Below are 22,535 nucleotides of genomic sequence, written 5' to 3' on the forward strand. Positions count from 1 at the left end.
GGTTTCAAAAAATGATTGGTGCAGGAATGCGATAGCAGTGGGGAAGAAGCTGTTTTTAATTCTGATGTCCATGCTTTCAAGCTCCTGCCAATTTTAGGGATGAGCTTATTCGGTACTATGCTGTTAAAGGCTGAGCTGTAGTCAATGAATGGCATAGATGTTTTTAGTTTCAAGATGGTCCAGAGCTAAGTGTTGTGCAAGAGCACTGTAGACTATCGCACAAGTCTAGATTGTCCAGAAGATTGGTGCAGATCTGAGCCATTATTGGTCTACCAAACAACTTATGGTCTATATTAGAGCTACTAGGCTATAGTCATTGAGACAAGTCACTGGAGAGTGACTCCATTAGGGAGTGGAATGATGGAAGGTTCCTCAAAGCAGATGGGGACAGTAGACTGTTGAAGTGAAAGGTTGACGAAAACTGTGGTCTGTTAATTGGTAAACAATTTTATTGCTGCCTGTCCTGGACTTTATGCAGGCCAGCCGCCTATCACGAGTTTACCCTCAAGAAAGCAGACCTGACTACTGCCTCTGAGGTGTATGGGACAGAGCCAGTTGAAGATGCAGGGATGTGCCTAGGTAAACCTCTGTTTGCTTGTTCAAAACAGGCGTAAAAACCGTTGAGCCCATCCGATAAAGATGCCAGACATTGGCCGTGTTGGTATTTATGGAGTACATAATTGAAGTCACTGGTGATGATGAATAAGGTACCAGGGGGCTTGCTGGATCAAGAATGTAACAGCTGAGCATGATTTTTCCAGTGTCACATTGTCATTGGCCTGAGGTGGAATGTACACAGTTGACAAGATGGCAGAGGTGAACTCCCTCGGTTAATAAAATTTATTAGCAAGTATTTCAGATCAGGGAAGCAGAATTGAGCTAAGACCGGCACAAGACACAGCAGTCCCTGATCTCTACTTGAAACACCAGCCTTGCTCTTAGCTGTAGGTGTTGTAGTTGTTCAAGTTGCTCTAAGCTCTTCACATTTGCTCCCATGTGGTTGAAAGTTAGCTGAAGTTACGCTGGGGAAGGGGAGCAAGGATCCCCTGAAGGGGAGCTGAACCTGGAGCCCACACCCCCAATTGCCACACTTCCATTGTTTGTCTGTATGTACAGCTGTATGGGTAGCTTCGGGTCAAATAAAGATTGTAAGTTCTGAGAATTAGGATGGCACTGTGGCACAGTGATAGAGTCACAGCGCTAACTCTACAACAGTTACTGCTGCTAAACACCAGAGATCCGAGTTCGATCTTGACAATAGATGCTGTTTGTTTGGAGTTATGTGGCCATGTGGGTTTTTTCCGAGAGCTCCGGTTTCCTCCCACACTCCAAAACGTACAAGTTTGAAGGTTAATTGGCATGGTAAAATTGTCGCTAGTGATAGTGTAAGTGTATGGGGTGATCGCTGGTTGGTTTGGACTCAGTGGACCTAAGGGCCTGTTTCCACAGCGAGTCTAAAATTCCCATGAAATAGCAATAATAACCAAAAAATGTACAGCGCTGGAACTAATGAGAAGTGCTGGAAAGATAATGACAAACGATTACAAAAGTCTGCTTAAATTCACGTAAAATATCACCACTCCGCGGCACGAGCTTGTATTTTCCTGTGAGCATAATTTTCACTGGAATGCCATATTGCTATATTTCACTTCCAAAAAGATTCTTCCCCATTGCACATGGCTGAAAAATATGGCACTACATTAAACCATTTCTAGGTAAACCTTTCTCACATTTATTTCAGGATTCTTCCAGTAATAAAGTATAACATACTTTCGATTCTTGAACCTACAAATGTCAGACAGAAGCAAGCTTGGCATAGTTAAAGAAAGCAGATTAATATTGATGCCTTTCAAAAGTACCATGCATTTGGGAAAAGAGCAATGTGAAAGGAATTGGAAGCCTGATTATTACTCAAAACTATTGAAATTACAGAATTATGGTTTCAATTTACAACATGATCTGAATTATACTGTAACATAAAATATATGCCTTTAAAAGCATTTATAACTTTACCTTGACAGTTCTTATGTGACGTTGTTCAAGTCTCACCTGCACCTCTTTTCCACACAAAATACAAGAATGTCAGCAATATGAAATTTATTAATTGCCACACTGACCGTCTGATTTTCTGGTAATCACGTATAGATTATCACTCAATAAATTTGCAATGCTTACATCACAATTGATTATCCCTCAGTAAGCATGTCATCCCACCTAAACTGTTTGGAGTATCCTGACTGACCGATGACGCCAATAGGATATCCAGTACAGCACAAAAGCAACAATACTATTGTCAAAGGTACACAAAAATGCTGGAGAAACTCAGCGGGTGCAGCAGCATCTATGGAGCGAAGGAAATAGGTGACGTTTCGGGCCGAAACCCTTCTTCAGACTGATCAGTCTGAAGAAGGGTTTCGGCCCGAAACGTCACCTATTTCCTTCGCTCCATAGATGCTGCTGCACCCGCTGAGTTTCTCCAGCATTTTTGTGTACCTTCGATTTTCCAGCATCTGCAGTTCCTTCTTGAACAATACTATTGTCAAGAGTGTTTCATTGTCACATGTCCCAAAACCGAACAATGAAATCCTTACTTGCAGCAGCACAACATGTTTGTAAACACAGTACACAACAGATAACGTAATAAATAAAAAGTTGAAAAAATAAAAATAATCCCAATATAATGCAAATCAAAACAAAAACCCAAATTCCCTGGTGCAACCAAGACACTTTGTAGCTCAAAGTTCGATTGGTGTTTGTAGTGTTCAATAGCTCAATGGTTCTTGGGAAGAAGCTGTTCCTGAACCTAGAGGCCATGATTTCTAGACTCCTGGAACTTTTTCTGAATGAAATGTGAAATGTGTGCATGGCCTGGGGGGGAGGTGGTCTTTGATGATGCTGGGTGTCTTTTTAAGACCGCACCTCTATATCTCTTCAATAGTGGGGAGGTCAGTACCCATGATGGATGTGGCAGTGTCCACAACTTTTTGAAATCTTCATTTGTAGGTGTTCAAGTTGGCCAACAAGGCCATGATGCGAAGGGTCTCGGCCCGAAACGTCGCCCATTTCCTTCGCTCCATAGATGCTGCCTCGCCCGCTGAGTTTCTCTAGCATTTATGTCTACCAACCAGTTATTATGCTCTCCCACCATACAGCTGTAGAAGTTAGGGAGTATTTGTCGACATACCAAATCTCCTCAAACTTCAAAGGAAGCAGAGGTGTTGATGGGCTTTCTTTATAATTGCATCAATGTGCTGACTCTCTCTCTTCACCACCAACCCATCGATAAAGCCAGGTTTGTGGATCCTCAGCCTTCCTCTTCTAAACAATCTGTTCCTTGGTTTAAGGTACACAAAAATGCTGGAGAAACTCAGCGGGTGCAGCAGCATCTATGGAGCGAAGGAAATAGATAACGTTTCGGGCCGAAACCCTTCTTCAGACTGACATTGAGCAAGGTCGTTGTTCTGGCACCATTCAATCAGACGATCGATCTTCCTCCTATACTCTGACTCATTATTACTGTAATTCATCCAACAACAGTGGCATTGTTGGTGAATTTAAAGACAGAGTTGAAACCGTGTCCAGTATAGTCATGGGCATAGAGTAGGGGTCTGTGCTGATGGTTATCGAGGAGGAAGTAGTATTTTCAATTCATACTGATTATGTTCTGTTGATGGGGAAGTTGAGAATCCAGTTACAAAGGGATGTGTAGATATAGTTCTCGTGATTGACAATCAACACTAATTGAATCATTATTTCTCCACTCATGATTCAGATACCAAATATACCTATTAAACTTGCATCTGCTTGTTTAAGGAACCATCTGGGCTTTTTGATGAGACTAAGTTTTTGCAAGCATGAATTTTCTCTGTTAGCAGGTTTAATATCTGACAAGATTTAACATTATCTAAACAATGCATCCATCCATTCAAATGATACTTAAACAATGCTAAATCTTTATTTTGTATAGTAACGTGCTCTTGATGGTCGAAGTAGCTCTCCAGCCTGTACAGATATGCACACTGTGGAGCAACACGTTGTGTTTACAACCTTGCCACACAAAAATTCTCCCCCTCCACTCAATCCTCGGGGAGGAGCAGTCACAACAATGACATAATAATTCCTGTGAAAGTAAAGAGCAGACATCCAATACACAAAATTAAAAACGTTAGCTTGTTAATTATACTGTAACAATTCATGGCTGAAATGCAAAAATACAAAGAGGACACATTTGATCAGGCAAAAAATGGTTTGAGACCACTATATCAATTTGGACAACGTTTTACTTGACCCCTCATCCAAGATGTCAGCACCAAATATTAAGTTTACAAACTGTTATTTCGACTAAGAGGGGAGAAAAAGACCAAATGTTGTATTGGGCTCCAGCGGTTTAGGATGAGGTGGCTGGGATAAATTTGCCCCATTTTACCCTCCTTTCTTTCCAAAAAATTAATTTTGTGCCTGCCAACGTTTGTCACTGCCGTTTTTCACCTGCAATGTCTCCTCTTTTGCCTCCCTTTTTTTACCTGGATTGTTTTATTCAGAGATGCCTCCATTGTGATCATTATTTTATTGTGATCTCAGTCAATGGGGTCCTCCTTCACTCCACCCTCACTCACTCGCCCTTTTGTTGGGTTTGTTTCGTTGGTAACAAACGGATCGAACCTTTTTGAAAATCATTGGCCCGGCACGTGCCCCGGCCGCCGTCACAATCGCCAGGGGGAGTGACGTCAGCCGGGGGGAGGGGCCCGCGCCCCTGACGTCCACAGTAGGGGCGGGGCGACGGGCGGCCGTCGTCGCCCCTGGTTACCGCGCCGTGCCACGTGGCGAGGGGTGGGGGGGGGGATAAAATTCACACGGGGTGGGAGAATTACAGCGAAAATATATAACTCGGGTCCTGCAATGTCGGAATGGGGGATAAATACTGATTTGGCAAATCTGTGTTGGTGGTTGATATCATGGTTTTGATATTGATTTGATTTGTTTAGTGTGTTGGGGATAGTTCTACCCTCTGTGGGCGTGGTAGCTCCCGGGGTGCTCTGGCGGCGCGCGCGCGCGGGGGCGGGGACTGACTGTCCGTGGAATTAATGAATGAACGACGGAGCGGGCGGGCGGCGCGGCCGCGAATTAATGAATGAATGAGTGAGTGACTGACCGACCGGTATGTATGACGGGGACGGACCAAAAGGGCGGCCGGTGACTGACTAACCGTCCGATCAGGCGGTGAGGCCGTGACTGACTCAACCACAACCGACCTGTGCAGCGCGGCCGTCATTACTGGAGCGGGTGGGAGAGCGGTGCGGGCTGGCAATCGTGTGTGTGGAGGCCAGCAGGACACGGTAGGTAGGTGGAGTGACCAGGCCAGGCCAAGCTTGACCCGGGTTTCCGACCCTCACTGACGGCAGGGAGTGCCTGGGGGCATCTCAAGGGTGTCCGTGACTTCCAACTTGCGGCATCGGGGTGGAGGCAACAGTTGGAGGGGGTAGGGGAGAGTGGGGCGATCCGGCCGGCCTGAGAAGGGGTAAGAGGAGAGGGGGAAGTGAAGCAGTCTGGCCTGAGGGAAGAAGGGTTGCGGTTTGAGGCAGACTAGCCTAAGGAGGAAGAGTGGGACAATCTGGATGGGGGTGATAAGTGAGGCAGTCTGGCAAGAGAAGAGGGAGAGAGGGTGAGGTGGTCTGGCGTGAGAGGGAAGAGGCAGTCTGACCTGGGGGAGGGGATTGGATGAGGCAGTCTTGCCTGAGGGAGGGTGTGTGGAGGAGGGGAGTCAGCCTACAGAGGGGCTGCTGGTGCGGTTCAGCCTGATTGAGGGGGGTTTGCCAGCATGGCTGAAGGGGAATGGTATGTGAGGCGGCCTTGGGGTGAGTGATACCGTGCTGGGGAGATTGCTGTGGGGTGGGTACGTTAAGGCAATCTAACTCAGTCCAGGGAGATTGTTGCTGGATGGGTATAACTTTGGGCCGGGCAAACTGTTCGGTTTGGGCACAAAGATATACTGTGAATATTGCCCACTGGGTGTCAGATAAGGGTGCCATTTTTTAGTTACCTAGTTTGACTATCAAACTCTTCGGGTAGGGTAGATACAAAGTAAACTCTGTCTGTTTTCAATCACTGTTTTCATTGAAAATGGTTCCAGAATACAAGTTGTTCTGCTGTTGCAAATATTCCCACAATTGTGGAATATTATTTGCATTATATGGGTTAATTAGTTATAATACAATTTAGTTTGGCAATTTGAGTACCACTTAAAAGTTTCTTTGGAAATTGACAAACAGAAAAAACCTGTCAATGTGGAGTGGGGTGGGGGGCGGGGTCTGGATTCATGTAACCTTCTCACAGTTATCGGGGCACCATTCTCGCAAGAACACAGTTGCTACTTTAATAGCGGCTCATCGTTGAAATCGGCAAGCTTATTACTCGTATTGACACTTGTGTAACAATATTGTATTAAGCAATGTAACAAACAGGCTTTGGTGTAATTGAAAATATCTTCAGTTTTGTAATTCCTGAGGGAGAAATAACTTTGTTATTGATAACCTGAAACATTCTAGCCCCTAACTCCCTATGACACAAGTTTTCGTAGGAAGCAACTATGTTACAGCAGAAACACCTGCACAACTAATATGGTTTACTTCCAGCAGCAGCCATCCCATGAGCACACTTTCTTTTGCTAATTTGTTACATTGAAAGTATCCATTGAAAGTATGCCTCTTTGTTGCAATATGGCTGCCTCTCTCATCTTGACTTCTGTCTCAAGCTGTATTTTGGGGTTTTTTTAATTTAAAGATACAGCACGGAAATAGGTCCTTCGGCCCACCAAGTTTGCGCCGACCCCCATATACTAGCACTATCTTACACACTAGGGTCAATTTACTATCTTTACTGAAGCTAATTAACCTATACATCTTTGGTGTGTGGGAGGAAACCAGAGCACCTGGGGAAAACTCCTGTGGTCATGGAGGGAACTTACAAACTGTACAGACAGCACCCATAGTCAGGATCGAACCCGGGTCGCTGGTGCTGTAAGGCAGCAACTCTACCGTTGCGCTAAGGTGCCGATTATTTACCGCAAGTGTGGCCTCGGCTTAGGGGCAATTTTAGCATTCATATTTAAGGAATATCAAGGAAAGGGTAAGGAGATAATTTACCTTATTTTGCACAGAGATTGACATCTCAAGGAAGACGTAATATTGGGTTAATGAAATGTGATGGTTTTTAATAGTAGGTAAAGGAGAATTTGGTTCCACTGTGTTAGTATGGAGTTAAATTAAAATTGGCCAAGCTATTAAATTGGTTGAAATTTAGGTGTGGAGCTTTTACAGCTGTTGTCAGCTGTTATTATGGGATAGTGCATAATTGAATGAACTATTCCCCCAATGCACTATTTATTCTTTATCAGTCATACAGCAAGGAAACAGGCCTTTTAGTCCCATTTGCCTGTATTTGGCCCATATCCCTTTAAGCCTCTCCTATCCATGAGAAAGCTAACCCATCACCTTCCTCCACCACCACCCCCAACAGGCCCTACCCGGGACGACAGATGGCACAATGGGCTAAGTGTTCGGCTGGCGACCGGAAGGTGGCCGGTTCGAATCCCGCTTGGAGTGCATACTGTCGTTGTGTCCTTGGGCAAGACACTTCACCCACCTTTGCCTGTGTGTGAATGTGTGTGAGTGATTGGTGGTGGTCGGAGGGGCCGTAGGCGCAGAATGGCAGCCACGCTTCCGTCAGTCTGGCCCAGGGCAGCTGTGGCTACAGAAGTAGCTTACCACCACCGAGTGTGACTGAGGAGTGAATGAATAATGCGATGTAAAGCGCCTTGAGTATTAGAAAGGCGCTATATAAATCCCATCCATTATTATTATTACCCCCCATTTCCAGGATGATTAATTTTAGTGATTCATTTTGAAGAGAAAAATATGCACACTGCAGGGCCCACTGAGCTAGTCTTCGCTGTATATTTTGGTTATATAATCATTGGGAGCACAGAAACAAGACTCTTTAGCCCAGCAAGTTCATGCTGAGTTTTTTTTAACCATTTACTCTCATCCCATTTACCTGCATTGGGTCCCTATTTTATGATGACTTGCTTATTTAAGTGCCTGTCTAAATGTCCCTTGCTTATTGATGGTATTTGATTCCACCACCACCTGTGGCAGTGAGTTTCAGGTGTCGGCTTCTGCTGACACCGTATTTCTTTCTAAGTTATAATTTTCAGAGTTCTAGTATAAATCAACCATCCCTATTAACCCTTCTCTCACACCCACTGTGTTTCAAAATAAACTCTCCTTGTATCGCCTTTAAACCTGCTTGCTAAACTTAAGTCTTATTTTTGATGCCCCTACCAGAGGGAATATGTCTCCCTGCTATTTTGATGGGGGACCCAAACTGATTGATAAATTTAGTTATCACTGAAAACTATACAGACTTAAACCAGTCTAAAGAAGGGTCTCAACCCGAAACGTCGTCTATTCCTTCGCTCCATAGATGCTGCCTCACCCGCTGAGTTTCTCCAGCATTTTTGTCTACCGATTTTTCCAGCATTGCAGTTCTTTCTTAAACCTAAACTCATTTCTGCAAACAAGGGGAATCAAAAATCAACTATGAGGTGAAATAAGAACAAAATCTGCTGGAAACACTCAGTATGGAACTGTTTATAGAAATGAGTTAAATTGACATCAATCTGAAACATTAGCTCTTTTGCCACTGATGGTGCCATATATGAGTATTTCCAGCATTTTTGTTTCATATTTCCATGATTGAGCTACTTTTAATTTTGTCACTTGAGTTGTTACAAAAGAATGTTTCAGTAATTGTTTTCTGTTCTCACTTGTGGAAAGTGGGTTACAGCTTCTTATTTGTTGATGTAAAATAAGTTATCTTTCAACCATTTATTCTACAAATAGTTTGCTGGTGAATGATTCGGACCAGGAGTCATTAGCTTGCACTGAAACATGGACATTGGAAAAGTGACACATGCAATCTCATCCATTCTGCTGCTGACCAACATTTATTCACACAAGCTCATGTCTGATTTAGTGTGTGCGTGAGCGTGTGCGTGTGTCAACGACATGGCATCTGTGATCCCTGAACAAAGTATTGCTAAGAGCTATACACACCTCTTACAGATAATGGAGTCAAGGGATATGGGGAGAAGGCAAGAATGGGGTGCTGATTGTGGATGATCAGCCATGATCACATTGAATGGTGGTGCTGGCTCGAAGGGCCAAATGGTCTACTCCTGCACCTATTGTCTATTGTCTATTATCTAGCTCTTACATTTTACATTTTATTGTTTATTATTAATGTTTTATTATTTATTATTCATGTTCAATGTTTTATGTGTCATTCCTGACTGTCAGTGTATGTCATGTTGTCACTTGCGATGGAGCACCAAGGCAAATTCCTTGTATGTGAATACTTGGCCAATAAACGTATTCATTCATTCATTCATACATTTGTATATGGTTTATTTTTGTTCAGTGACAATAAGCAAAAGTATATGTATAAGAAATTGGCATCTCCCCTCTCCTCATGTATGATTAAAATAATTTGACTGATGTTTATTGAAGGGATTTTGTACAAGCAGTATGGTGTATAAACCTGGGCAATACCGTGACCTCTGGAACTTGACAATATATTTCTTTACCATGCAGGGTGCCCAATGCAGTATTGTTATTTGGGTCGACTATCAAGAGCTGGTGTTGAAGTTGGTCTTTTCAGGTGCATTAGGAGAACAAGTGGAGTTAAACGAATTTTCCTAAAGGTTCCACCACATACTACTTGCAGAACAATGGCTAAAAGTAAATTTGAATATGTTCGTAACTTTGAAGCTGATGACACCTGTCTGCAAAACTGCTGGGTTGTGGTTCGACTGGATGGCCGAAATTTTCACAAGTGAGTTGAGAGTAAATTGTTGTATAATAGACTAAATATTAGACGTGGTAATCTTCACTCTGGTACCTACTTGTGAAACGATGGCTCACTCTGTTTAATTTTTCATCTCCATTTCACTTTACTCCGTCTTAATCAGTTAATGAAATAATTATTTTAATATGTGGTTTTATGATACTGGAATATTTACTTCTCTTTTAAACTGCTATCCTTGTCTCATAAATTATGATCCCAAGCCATTTGCCAGTGGAGTTCTTGTTTCTCAAATACAGAACATACAGTGTCCTCCATAATGTTTGGTACAAAGACCCATCATTTATTTATTTGCCTCTGTACTCCACAATTTGAGATTTGTAATAGAAACAATCACATGTGGTTAAAGTGCACATTGTCAGATTTTATTAAAGGGTATTTTTATACATTTTGGTTTCACCATGTAGAAATTACAGCCCATTTCAAGGCACCATAATGTTTGGGACACATGGCTTCACAGGCGTTTGTAATTGCTCAGGTGTGTTTAAATGCCTCCTTAATGCAGGTATAAAAGAGCTCTCAGCACTTAGTCTTTCCTCCAGTCTTTCCATCACCATTGGGAACTTTTATTGCTGTTTACCAACATGAGGACCAAAGTTGGGCCAATGAAAGTCAAATAAGCCATTATAAGACTGAGAAACAAGAATAAAACTGTTAGAGTCATCAGCCAAACCTTAGGCTTACCAAATTCAACTGTTTGGAACATCATTAAGAAGAAAGAGAGCACTGGTAAGCTTACCAATTGCAACGGGATTGGCAGGCCAAGGAAGACCTCCACAGCTGATGACAGAAGAATTATCTCTATAATAAAGGAAAATCCCCAAACACCTGTCCAACAGATCAGAAACACTCTTCAGGAGTCTGGTGTGGATTTGTCAATGACTACTGTCCGCAGAAGACTGCATGAACAGAAATACAGAGGCTACACTGCAAGATGCAAACCACTGGTTAGCTGCAAAAATTGGATGGCCAGGTTACAGTTTGCCAAGAAGCACTTAAAAGAGCAACCACAGTTCTGGACAAAGGTTTTGTGGACAGATGAGATGAAGATTAATTTATATCAGAGTGATGGCAAGAGCAAAGTATGGAGGAGAGAAGGAACTGCCCAAGATCCAAAGCATGCCACATCATCATTGAAACATGGTGGTGGGGGTGTTATGGCCTGGGCATGTATGGCTGCTGAAGGTACTGGCTCACTTATCTTCATTGATGATACAACTGCTGATGATAGTAGCATAATGAATTCTGAAGTGTATAGACACATCTGCTCATGTTCAAACAAATGCCTCAAAACTCATTGGCCAGTGGTTCATTCTGCAGCAAGACAATGATCCCAAACATACTGCTAAGTAGTTTTTCAAAGCTAAAAAATGGTCAATTCTTGAGTGGCCAAGTCAATCACCCGCTCTGAACCCAATTGAGCATGCCTTTTATATGCTGAAGAAAAAATTGAAGGGGACTAGCCCCCAAGACAAGCATAAGCTAAAGATGGCTGCAATACAGGCCGGGCAGAGCATCACCAGAGAAGACACCCAGCAACTGGTGATGTCCATGAATTGCAGACTTCAAGCAGTCATTGCATGCAAAGGATATGCAACAAAATACTAAACATGACTACTTTCATTTACATTACATTGCTGTGTCCCAAACATTCTGGTGCCCTGAAATGGAGGGACGATGTATAAACACTGCTGTAATTTCTACATGGTGAAACCAAAATGTATAAAAATGGCCTTTATTAAAATCTGACAATGTGCACATTAACCACATGTGATGGGTTTTTTTTCTATTACAAATCTCAAATTGTTGATTACAGAGGCAAATAAATAAATGACGGGTCTTTATCCCAAACATTATTGAGGGCACTGTATGTAACAATACAGTCCATGCCCTTTAGCCCATGATGTCTGTATTGAACATCTACTTATACAAGCAGAAGGGATTTGTTTGTGTTGCATTTCACTCTATTTCCTGCATATGTGTGTGTCTATTTAAAAGCTGTTTAAATACTACCATTGTACCTGCTTCCACAACCATACCTTTTAGGGAGTTCCAGGCATCCACCACTGTGCATAAAAGAAACCTGCACCATACATCTTTAAATATTCCCCCTCAGATTTATAGCTGTGTCTAATATTTTGCATTTCCACCAAGGGAGGGACAATGGTTCTGACTGTCAACCTTATCTATGCCACATAATTTTATAAACGTCTATCAGATCTCCCATCAACATCCGATGCTGCAAAGAAAACAATCCAAGTTTGTCCAACCTCTTCTTACAGCTAAAACCATCTAATCGAGACAGCATCTGGTAACCCTATTCTGGACCCTCTCAAAAGACTCCACATCCTTCCTTTATTGGGGCAAATACTTTTTTTTGAAAATTTTTCAATTTTCAATTGCTCATCTGTTAAATGTTCCAGTCTGGTTCCCGCACCTATGTAATGGACCTTGTTTTTCTTGTGCGTTACAAAGCATTCTTAATCTTCATATGAAATGTTATCGCATTTAGATCAATCTCCTGGAAAAGAAGATTCTTTACCATAAGATTACCAATTAATTCATATTGCACAATACAAAAATCTAAGTGATGCGTTCTCTAGCTTGTTCCCTTCCTGAACCATTTATTTCTATTTGTGCTGTCAACTTATCCATCTCCTTATGACTGCCTTTGTGCATTTGATTAAATGCTTTTCAGCATTTTTTTTCTTACTCTATCTGCCCCTATCCACCAGTACATTCTACACTTTTATTCTCTTCTCCTGATCAATGCATTCCGGGTTATTGTTACATGTCATCGTCCTATGCTGTTCCTTTTTTATTTTGCCTCCCTAAATACTACTCGCCTGAAACCTTAATTTCTATCTTAAACTCCCTTCTGAATGTATCCTGTTTCCCACCCTGCCAAAATAATTTAAACCTTCCCCAACAATATTACCAAATACCACTCCTTTATCAGTACATTTTTATTAACACTATATCAATATTTACTGATGTTTACTGGCAACAATATTAGGATGGAGTTCCGGAGGAGAAAATTGGTCAGTGCTGTAAACCTCAAGTCATCATTACTTTACCATCCATTACAAAAATTCACCTGTCGCTGAATTTGTGTTTCTCTCTATAGAGTCAAAGGTTTTGCACTGTGCATAACTGTGTTTGCTTTATATCTTTAGTCCAACATGTGATGATTGCTGTTTCGAACCCAGTATTCAAACATTTTTATGTGTTTCATGGTTTTAGGTTTGCCGATCAGCACAGTTTCAAAAAGCCCAATGATGAGCGGGCCCTTCATTTGATGACCAAGTGTGCATTGACTGTCATGGAAGAACTGAGTGACATTGTAATTGCATACGGCCAAAGCGATGAGTATAGCTTTGTCTTCAAAAAAAGAAGTAACTGGTTCAAGAGGAGAGCAAGGTACAATTTAGAGGCGAGGCCTTCCAGCTTTATTTACAGCATCAAAAAGACTAAGGGTATACAGGCACCTTGTGTTTTACGCAGGGGTTACAGGCTTGAAAAGCAGTGCCAGCCTCCACACACGACTACGCCAATTGAAATAAATTAGGGTAAATCACTTGATACAACTTTATAAAAAGTTTCCCTGCCATCAGTACAATGCTTTACCTGAAATGCATGATGCTAACTGTCAGAGTATAGAACTGAGAAAATTACCTGTCTTTGCTGCCTAATTGGAAAATATATCCCAAAGGCAGTAAATAAACAGTGACAGGCAATTGTTTGAGTTTTCTTTTTGTTAATCTATTCAGTGTCGCCGCGATTATATGGCCAATAGAAAAAGAAAACTTGACAGTGAACAGGTTAAGCAAAACTGAACTTGCATGATAACTTTGAAAGCTGATGTGTAAGTTTACCAGGCACAAAGTTGAATGCTTTTCCAAAAATAGGAGTGCTTTAATTAAACTTTGGTAGTAATTGGACTTAATTGGTAGTTATTCTAAAAACATGTAAACCAAGCATGTGTAAAGGGCGAGCCAGTGCCTGTGTAATCCCATGTAGGGAAAAACTAGAGAGATTTTCAGGGAAGATTGTAATGGCCTAATGTTACTGATTGAATTTTTGATGAGCTCAGTTTCTATTAGTTACAAACTAGAAGAAATATCTATCAGATTATCCAATGACGATCAGGAATTATCATTAGAATAGCAGTAGGATAAGTCAACCTCTTGAACCAGATGCAGGGTTATGACCCGAGAAGTTGACAATTTATTTCCCTCCATCATTGCATCTCAACCTGCTAATGATTTGTTGGAACTACAGATTTCAGCATCTGTTGGCGTGTGTTTATCTCTTGAATCTGTTGCCTTTGATCCATCCTCAATCTATATTCCTTCTGATCCTTAATAATGAATCTATTTTCAATATACCATCAATATATTTAAACTGTTCTTGAGTGTAGTAGATCTGCTTCCTAACATCAACCCTGAACATCCATCTTTAATCTGTCTGTTTATAGCATGCCCAACCAGGAAGATTATAGTGTATCAAGAAAACATTGTGAAATCATTTGAGCCTCTTGTTACAGCTTCGTCTATTTAGGTGAATATGAGCCTAATCTATTCAATCTGTCCTTATAACCAAATAATTTGATAACTGAGATATGACTGACAGATGAACAGATGAGTTGTTTCCTTTGCAATAAATCACTTTTCAGAAGCTCTTTTGTTATGCTTGAGTGACACTGCCATGTGTGTATTGGGTTATGAAAGGACATGATATTTACGATGCAGGGTTAAATGAATACAATCTCCACCAGAGACATTTGCCACGTGATCTTCCCCCAAGTCTATTCTGAAACATTGAGCATCTGAGGCTATTAACAGTGCCCTCCATAATGTTTGTGACAAAGACCCATCATTTATTTATTTGCCTCTGTACTCCACAATTTGAGATTTGGAATAGAAACAATCACATGTAGTTAAAGTGCACATTGTCAGATTTTATTAAAAGCCGTTTTATCCATGTTCAGTCACCCTTTCCAAGCACAGATTACTGTGTAGCAACTGAGGCTTTTTTTTTTTTGCTCTACTCTTTGAGACGTACTGAATCCAACAAAATAGGAATCAGATAGCACTGCATCCGCTGGGCATCTAACTTAGGATCAACCTGCACAGCACAGCGGTAGAGCTCCTGCCACACAGCACCAAAGACCTGACTACGAGTGCTGTCTGTCAGTGTTTGTACGTTCTCCCTGTGACCATGTGGGTTTTCTCTGGATACTCCGGTTTTCTCCCACACTCCAAGAGTGTGTAGGTTAATTGGCTTTGGTAAAATTGGCGGTGATAACTGGTCAGCTTGGTCTCGGGTCTAAGGACCTGTTTCCATGCTGTATCTCTAAAGTCTACCCTATTCAAATTGCATACGGTAACACCTGGCACATAGAAAGAAGCCAATTGACTTTACAGTGTGTTGGAGTTAGTTATACAGCATGGAAACGTATTGATTTACTGTATTATTAATTGTCCACCAATCCACCTCTCAGCTTGCTCCATTCAACCCCATTATCATTTTCTTCTGTTCCTGTCTTCCTCGTTTACTTCTCCAAATTCTTCTGAAAGTCATCCCTAGCACCCCTTGCCTGCTTCCTCCATGAGAAAGCAAATTCCATGTACTGACAACAGTGGACTAGTCGGGTCTGCATTTATCTACTGAAATACTAGGGATATCTAATCTTTTTATAGAATCCCATGTAATCTAAAACCAATAACAAATAAGTCAACTTTTGTTATGTTTAATATACCTCTTTCCTCTCCCAACAGCAAATTCATAAGCCATGTGGTCTCCCAGTTTTCTTCCAGCTTTGTCTTCTACTGGAAAGATTTCTTTAAAGATCAATCTCTCTTATTTCCTCCTGGATTTGATGGGAGAGTAGTTCTATATCCCAGCAACCAAAACCTCCGGGACTACCTAAGTTGGAGACAGGCTGACTGTAAGAGGCTTACTATTTATTTATTTTTTTTGTATTTTAATGTACTTTTTTGTATGCTCAAATGTTTTGCCCAACAATCTAAAGCAAAATGTATAATTTGATAATTTTACAATACTTTTACTGTCCTTTACTGCTGCTTTAAAGGTCATGCAAATAGGCAGCCATGCAAAGGAACAAGGCCCTCTGATGTCTTGCCATTGAGCCATGGTTAATGCTTGTGAATGAATGCTGGGATGGTGGTTCTAGAATTGAGGATGTTGATGTCTAGAGCTATTTGTACTGAAGTCTGGTGTTACAGCAAGTCTGGGCAAACCTTTTTTTATTATTATTATTTTTTTAAATAGACTTTATTCGAGAAATAAATATATACAATACATGATCCGTACCAAACTCCATCCGACATTCTCGGAGGCTATACATACAATACAGTTTCACCAAATCACAAATTTACCCCCCCACCCTTGCCAACCTGCCTTCACAGTAGATGCTGTAAAGCATTTGCACTAGGCAGCTTATTGACCCAACTGCTGGTCCAACAGACAAGACCCCATTGTACAGATGGGGAGACTTTTTGTTCTCAGTTTATTGACCATAATGGTAAAATTGAACAGGGTCTCAAATTGGCTTCCAATTGGTAGGTTGGTACACCACAGCTCTACCCTCTGGAGTGTTTGTAGACTTTTTTTTTCAACTGAATTTTTCTACCTGCTGGGTTCTTACAAGACTGGGCAATATCAATGTTTGTATTAAATTCCATTAACTCTAAGTCTTTCATCAATAGGTCATATCAATAATCTTTATAACACAACATTCTGGGCCCTTGTGCAGCAAGGTGGTTTATCCAATAGTGAAGCTGAAGAGAGGCTGAAGGTATGAAACACTGGCGGATGGTGTGGGCTGGAAGTATGTGTGCTTTTCAAACTTTTGTATGTATATTTTGATGTAGCTTAAAAGCTTATGCTTTTTAAAAGTGTATCTCTTGTTTGGTTTTCACCACAGGCAGTGTTAAAGAATAATATGTAAACTATTGTGGGAGGTAGCAGGCCTGCCAGTTGTAATAAGCAGAATGTCAGACCTTTGAATTATAAGGATGTAACAGATCTAGTGAAATGATGATTCAAATACAAGCAGATAGAAAATGGAAAATTGGAAGTAACTGACCCTCAAAGTTGCTGCAACCTTTCAAATGTAAAGAGAACATTGAATAATGGGTTAGAACAGAAAATTGTCTACCTAATTACCCATATACGTGCATTAATGTCTGAGACATAATTGTGAACAAATCTTTGCCATTCAGTGCACTTGCTGGAAAATTCTGGGCCATGATACTTTTGTGCTTATTGGCTGAAGATGCTCTCACCTTGCTTGTGTGCTCCAGCATGAATGCTCCAACTTTATGCGGCACAGTGGCGCAGCGGTAGAGTTGCTGCCTTGCAGCGCAAGGGACCCGGGTTCGCTTGTACCGAGTTGTACAGAGTTTGCACGTTCTCCCTGTGACCGCGTGGGTTTTCACCGGGTGCTGCGGTTTCTATCGACGCTTGGCCTCTGTAAATTGTCCCTAGTGTGCAGGATAGAACAAGTGTATAGGTGATTGTTGGTTGCCGCAGACTTGGTGGGCCAAAGGGCCCATTTCCACGCTGTATCTCTAAACTAAACTAAAATTACGAAGTAGAAACAGGAACCGCAGGTGCTGGTTTATTTATTTTTTAAAAGACCCAGAGTGCTGGAGTAACTCAGTAGGTCAGACAGCATATCTGGAGAACATAGGCGATGTTTCGGGTCGGGCCCCTTCTTCAGACTGACTAATTTTGACACAAGTTTTATAATTTGTTTATAAAGAAAACCCCCACATTATCAAACCTTTTCAAAACTGGAGATGGTAGAGCTACTGCCTCACAGCACCAGAGACCCGGCTTTAGTCCTGCTGGAATACCAAATGTCAATTGTAGTGAAAAACCTTAGGGATTGTAACATCCAGTCCTACTAATCAAAATCAATATCATTTTAATACTCTGTGCCACATGTACCCTAAGCCCTTTGTTCTTGGTTCCATGGGTGTAGTAAACTAAGCCATTGTTAACGAGTGGATCAATGCCCCATCTTAATGTTAGGGATGTTTCATTGAGTAATAATTTCAGGGTATAATTCTGTTGATTATTATACTTTCTTTCCCATTTGCCCCATTAATGTTTCTTTTCTCCTTCAACCAAATTTTGAAATGAACTTACCCCCGCTGCTTACTGCGCTCTTAAAGGTTTATTAAACTTTGAACATTTTTCAATTCTCTTGGCAGATAATTAGCCTGAATTAAGTTTTCTTTTCTATAGATGCTGCCGGGCTTGCTATGTCTATCTAGTATTTTCTATTTTAATTTGTTTCTTAACATTGCAGTATTTTGCTTTGGTAAGACCTTATCGTGTTGGGCATAGCAGGATATTCCCCTGTTGCCATTGACACAACCTTGTTCTTCAATAATCCTCACCAACAGCAGCTGTTTTTTCATTTCTGCGATTCTTCTGTAAAATAGCTGTCATTTGTACTTGCAAGAAACTTATTATGTAAAGTCTGTTATGTGCTATGTATGTATAAAACTGCTTTTAAAATTGTGACTTTTTTTTGTGTGCAGGGCACTCTTGCAGGAGACAAAAATGAAATTTTATTTTCCGAGTTCAATATTAATTATAATAACGAATCTGCAATGTTTAGGAAAGGAACTGTACTGTTAGGGCAAAAGGTGAGGACTGTAATGTTAATCTAAATTACAACATTATTGAAAAACAGTTTCAGTATCATTCCAAGGTTGTCTACTTGGCTATTTCATTGGTTTATTAAGTTTATGAGATCAAATCAAGTGGTGATTTTTTCAAAATTCTGTTTTCCGCTAGCAAGTATGGAATGGTATGACTCATGCTAGGTTTTGGAAAATACTTGAGTTGAAAATATTCCAGTTATGTTCCTGGACCAACAAAGTCCTTCTCTGTTGTGCTACTACTGATATAATTTGACTTATTAAAGATGGGGTGTCCGGCTGCTAAGTGTTCTGGTTACTTGCACGAAGTGATTTTTAGTTTAGTTTAGAGATACAGCGCGGTAACAGGCCATTTGGCCCACCAAGTCTGCACTGACCAGCGATCCCCACACTTTAACACTATCCCACACACACTAGGTACAATATACACTTATACCAAGTTAATTAATTACAAACCTGTAAGTCTTTAGAGTGTGGGAGGAAACCGGAGCACCCAGAGAAATCCCACACGGTCACGGGAAGAATGTACAAACACTGTACAGACAGCACCCGTAGTCAGGATTGAACCTGGGTCTCTGGTGCTGCAAGCGCTGTAAGGTAGCAACTCTACCAATGTGCCACCGTGCCGCAGTGATATAATAGAGCTCAATCATGGAAATGCACAGGAAATGCCGAGGAAATGCACAACAGCGATGGGACTTTCTCTGTATATTATGTAAAGAAAATATTAGAGGCTTGTCAGCACAGAACATTGCACCACTGAATACGATCATGGTTAATTTGATCTTTGGTCAACTCTACTTTCTTGGCTGAAGCCCAAAACTTCTGATATTCCCAAGACTTAAATCTAACTTTCAGCAGATACAGCTCTTGGCTGTAAATGCAAGACTCTCACAACCCTTTAGTCGAGTGGTTTCTTCTCGAAATGGGTAACTCCTTATCCTGAGGCTTGTGTCCACCCTATGTGCTACCATTTCTTTTTAAGTAATAGGCTGTGTATCAAGGTTCTACAAAAGCAGTCTGGTAATTGTATTTATATGTGAGTGTAGTGACAATACTTACAAATACAAACAATGAATTAATTTCTGCTAGACTAAGGTCATGGAGGCATGTCATCAACATAAAGGAAATGTCGTATTGAGATTGATTTGCTCTGTTGCCTCTTGATTTTCATATTGTTCATGAGGGTTTGCAGTGTGTAAATGAGCTGCAGTGTTTTCTACATTAAATTGATGATTGCACTTCAAAGATAGATAACTGAATCATCAAACTCTTGAAGAATTATTTTGATTGTGAAACCTACCACTTCAGTGAAAGTCTTTCCTCTCTTGAAGTTGATTATGTAAGAAATAGATGACCAACCTATGCAATAAGTACTGGCTTTGTAATGCCATTCCAAATAGTTGAATTGAATCCTGATTCAATTTGATGGGATTCAAATATTGTGGTTTACACAAATGAAAGGCTGGGTCGATCATTTTCATCCAGATTATAGTGAGCTGTAACAAGGGTTCTAGGGAAAGCTTTCAAAACAAGTAGTTTCAGTTGTTACAAGAGGCAAATTAATGGTCTTTGCGATGAATTCAAGAGCTGAAAATGATCTTTGATCAAGCAATCTTGGGTCGAACGATCCTTTGCTTGTTTGGTGTTATATTTATTATAAAGTTAAAACATGGTCAGATTATGATTTAAATCTTAGGATTTTATCATTGCTAATCTAAAGTGGTACTTTCAGAATTTAATTTGCTTTTGATTTTTCTCCCTCCTCCTCAAGGTTGAAGAAGCTATTGATAAACAGACCACAACTCCAGATGCACCAGAAGGAATAAATGTCATGGTTAAAAGGACTCGCAAAAAGATTCTCCCACTACATGTTGATGTCATTGGAGATGGGTTCTGGGAGGAACATTTGGAGATTCTTGCTGATAACAGTTAGACAGAATGGTTTATTACTTTTTTCCCCCCAACCCACAACTCCTGAATGTCGCCGTATGTTCACGAGTACAGATCAGCAAGCACTGATGGATTTTGGGGTATCTTGTCCAGGCACTCCAGAAGGGTCTCGACCCGAATCGTCTCCTATTCCTTTTCTCCAGAGATGCTGCCTGACCCGCTGTGTTGCTCCAGCTTTTTGTGTGTAAATTTTGGTTTAAATCAGCATCTGCAGTTCCTTCCTACACAGTCATTTTCAACATTGGACTGCTGCAGGCGGGAATTTATCAGGAACCGAGGGGTGCATCATACAAGGTCTGCCTCCAGAATCTATGTGTGTGTGGACCTCCCAATGAAGTTCGGTGAATGAAGAAGGGTTTCGGCCCGAAACGTTGCCTATTTCCATCGCTCCATAGATGCTGCTGCACCCGCTGAGTTTCTCCAGCACTTTTGTCTACTTTCGAAGTTCGGTGAATGACCTGCAAACAGATTTCCTCGGTCAATGAATGCTATGGCTGGGTAATTTTAGACAAGACTGTAGAACTTGGGCTAGTGCCCTGATTCCGAATACAGTCGAATTTGCAGATGTCCTTTTTGAAGATTTAACATTTTGAATTGAGAAAGCTTTTGACAATTTTCATTAAAAAAAATATGTTGCTTATTTTTGCATCCTGAAAATTGGTTAATAATTTGTTAATTATCAGTAACGTCGTTTGAGTATAACTTTTGCATAAATACTGATATGCAGTATTTGTTATTAATCAGTTGGAATTGTCTGATCTCAACTTGGTCTGGCTTGAGGCTTGTGAACCATTTCTTTATTAGCTGTGCAGTTAATCTGATTTTTAACAATATGAATATACATTATTTTAATCACTTTTTTAACACTATGGTGCTGTTGAAATTCTCTTTGAATAATTATAAGATCTGCAATCGATTTTGAAGTGGGGATAGTGGAGAGTAAAATAATTCTGATAGGGGTTACAGGCAGTCTTGACCAAAGGTTGGTGGACCAAAACTCTTGTGATTAACAAATACATTGTATATAAATGCACACCTGTCATCATTCTAAACAGACTCTGATTTGGCCAGTGACAGTCAAGTTGAACTGTATGGTTTAAAGTATGTCTTAAAGGAGGAATGTATGCTGAAGAGTTTTGGAAGGGGAATTTGAAGGTTGGGGGTCAAAGCCACCAGTGGCAGAGCACGGAAAAGCAGGGATATGCACCGCACCAAAAATTTTAGATTTGTTAATGATCTTCAGAAATAAGAGAACTCATAGAATTTTTTAAAAAATAAAATGCATTTTTTTTTTTTTTTAAAGAATTAAAGCACTGTCAGGCTCAGAGGTCTGCTGTCAATGTCTTAACGCATTATGAACACATCTTTCAATTCCATACTAGATTTAGAAGCTAGCGGTTCGATCAATCAGAGCAGATATTAAAAGTCTGGTCCCTCTGGTCCTTTCACAGTGTATGTGAAAGAGAACATAACAGTATTACAGAGCACTGGTAATCCATTTAAAGTTACAAAAGTTGTTAACTTCCGGTTGGTGGGCCTTTGGTGCAGACGTTTTGGCTAATACATTTTCAATATTACAAAGCTGACTACATTTTAAATGGTGATCTAAAATTCAGATTGTAATATAAGAACATAACCAGCAAGAGTAGGTCATTTCCCCCAATGAAGCTGCTCAGAATAAGATCATCAGTGGGACAGGCATCAGATCTGGATAGAAGGCATGGGTGACATTTCGGGTCAAGACCCTTCTACAGTCTGAAGAAGGGTCTCCACCCAAAACGTCACCCATGCCTTCTATCCAGAGATGCTGCCTGTCCCTCTGAGTTATTCCAGCATTTTGTTTTCTACCTTCAGTACACCAGCATCTGTAGTTCCTTCCTACGCTGAATAAGATCATGACTGATATACCTTATCTTGTGTTCTTACTTTGTTCCAATCTCTTGATACTGTATATGTTCAGAA

General features: G+C 40.8%; 2 protein-coding genes across 7 annotated transcripts in view; one reads left to right on the top strand and one right to left on the bottom strand.

Annotated features, from left to right (window-relative positions):
* sox30 (SRY-box transcription factor 30) overlaps positions 1–4,720 on the bottom strand; it is an 82,164-nt gene extending 77,444 nt beyond the window's left edge. For all 3 annotated transcript variants that reach the window (XM_033029970.1, XM_033029969.1, XM_033029971.1), the window contains exon 1: positions 4,524–4,720. In XM_033029970.1, coding sequence (XP_032885861.1) covers positions 4,524–4,562 — 39 coding nt within the window. In that variant the 5' untranslated portion in view covers positions 4,563–4,720. The remainder of the gene's footprint in view (positions 1–4,523) is intronic.
* A 334-nt stretch (positions 4,721–5,054) lies between these two features.
* thg1l (tRNA-histidine guanylyltransferase 1 like) lies at positions 5,055–21,230 on the top strand. Of its 4 annotated transcripts, none has more exons than XM_033029973.1 (7): positions 5,055–5,158; positions 9,651–9,891; positions 13,165–13,341; positions 15,702–15,871; positions 16,653–16,741; positions 18,498–18,605; positions 20,395–21,230. In XM_033029973.1, exons 2-7 carry the CDS (start codon positions 9,659–9,661, stop codon positions 20,554–20,556), a joined length of 939 nt encoding a protein of 312 aa, XP_032885864.1. In that variant the 5' UTR covers positions 5,055–5,158; positions 9,651–9,658; the 3' UTR covers positions 20,557–21,230. The 4 variants fall into 4 exon arrangements, with proteins under 4 accessions (XP_032885864.1, XP_032885867.1, XP_032885866.1 ...); XM_033029976.1 differs by having other exon boundaries at positions 5,060–5,340; XM_033029974.1 differs by lacking the exon at positions 5,055–5,158 and adding an exon at positions 5,186–5,336.
* The last annotated feature ends 1,305 nt before the right edge of the window (positions 21,231–22,535 follow it).

Source organism: Amblyraja radiata, chromosome 11 (assembly GCF_010909765.2).
Source record: "Amblyraja radiata isolate CabotCenter1 chromosome 11, sAmbRad1.1.pri, whole genome shotgun sequence".
Classification (NCBI taxonomy): domain Eukaryota; kingdom Metazoa; phylum Chordata; class Chondrichthyes; order Rajiformes; family Rajidae; genus Amblyraja; species Amblyraja radiata.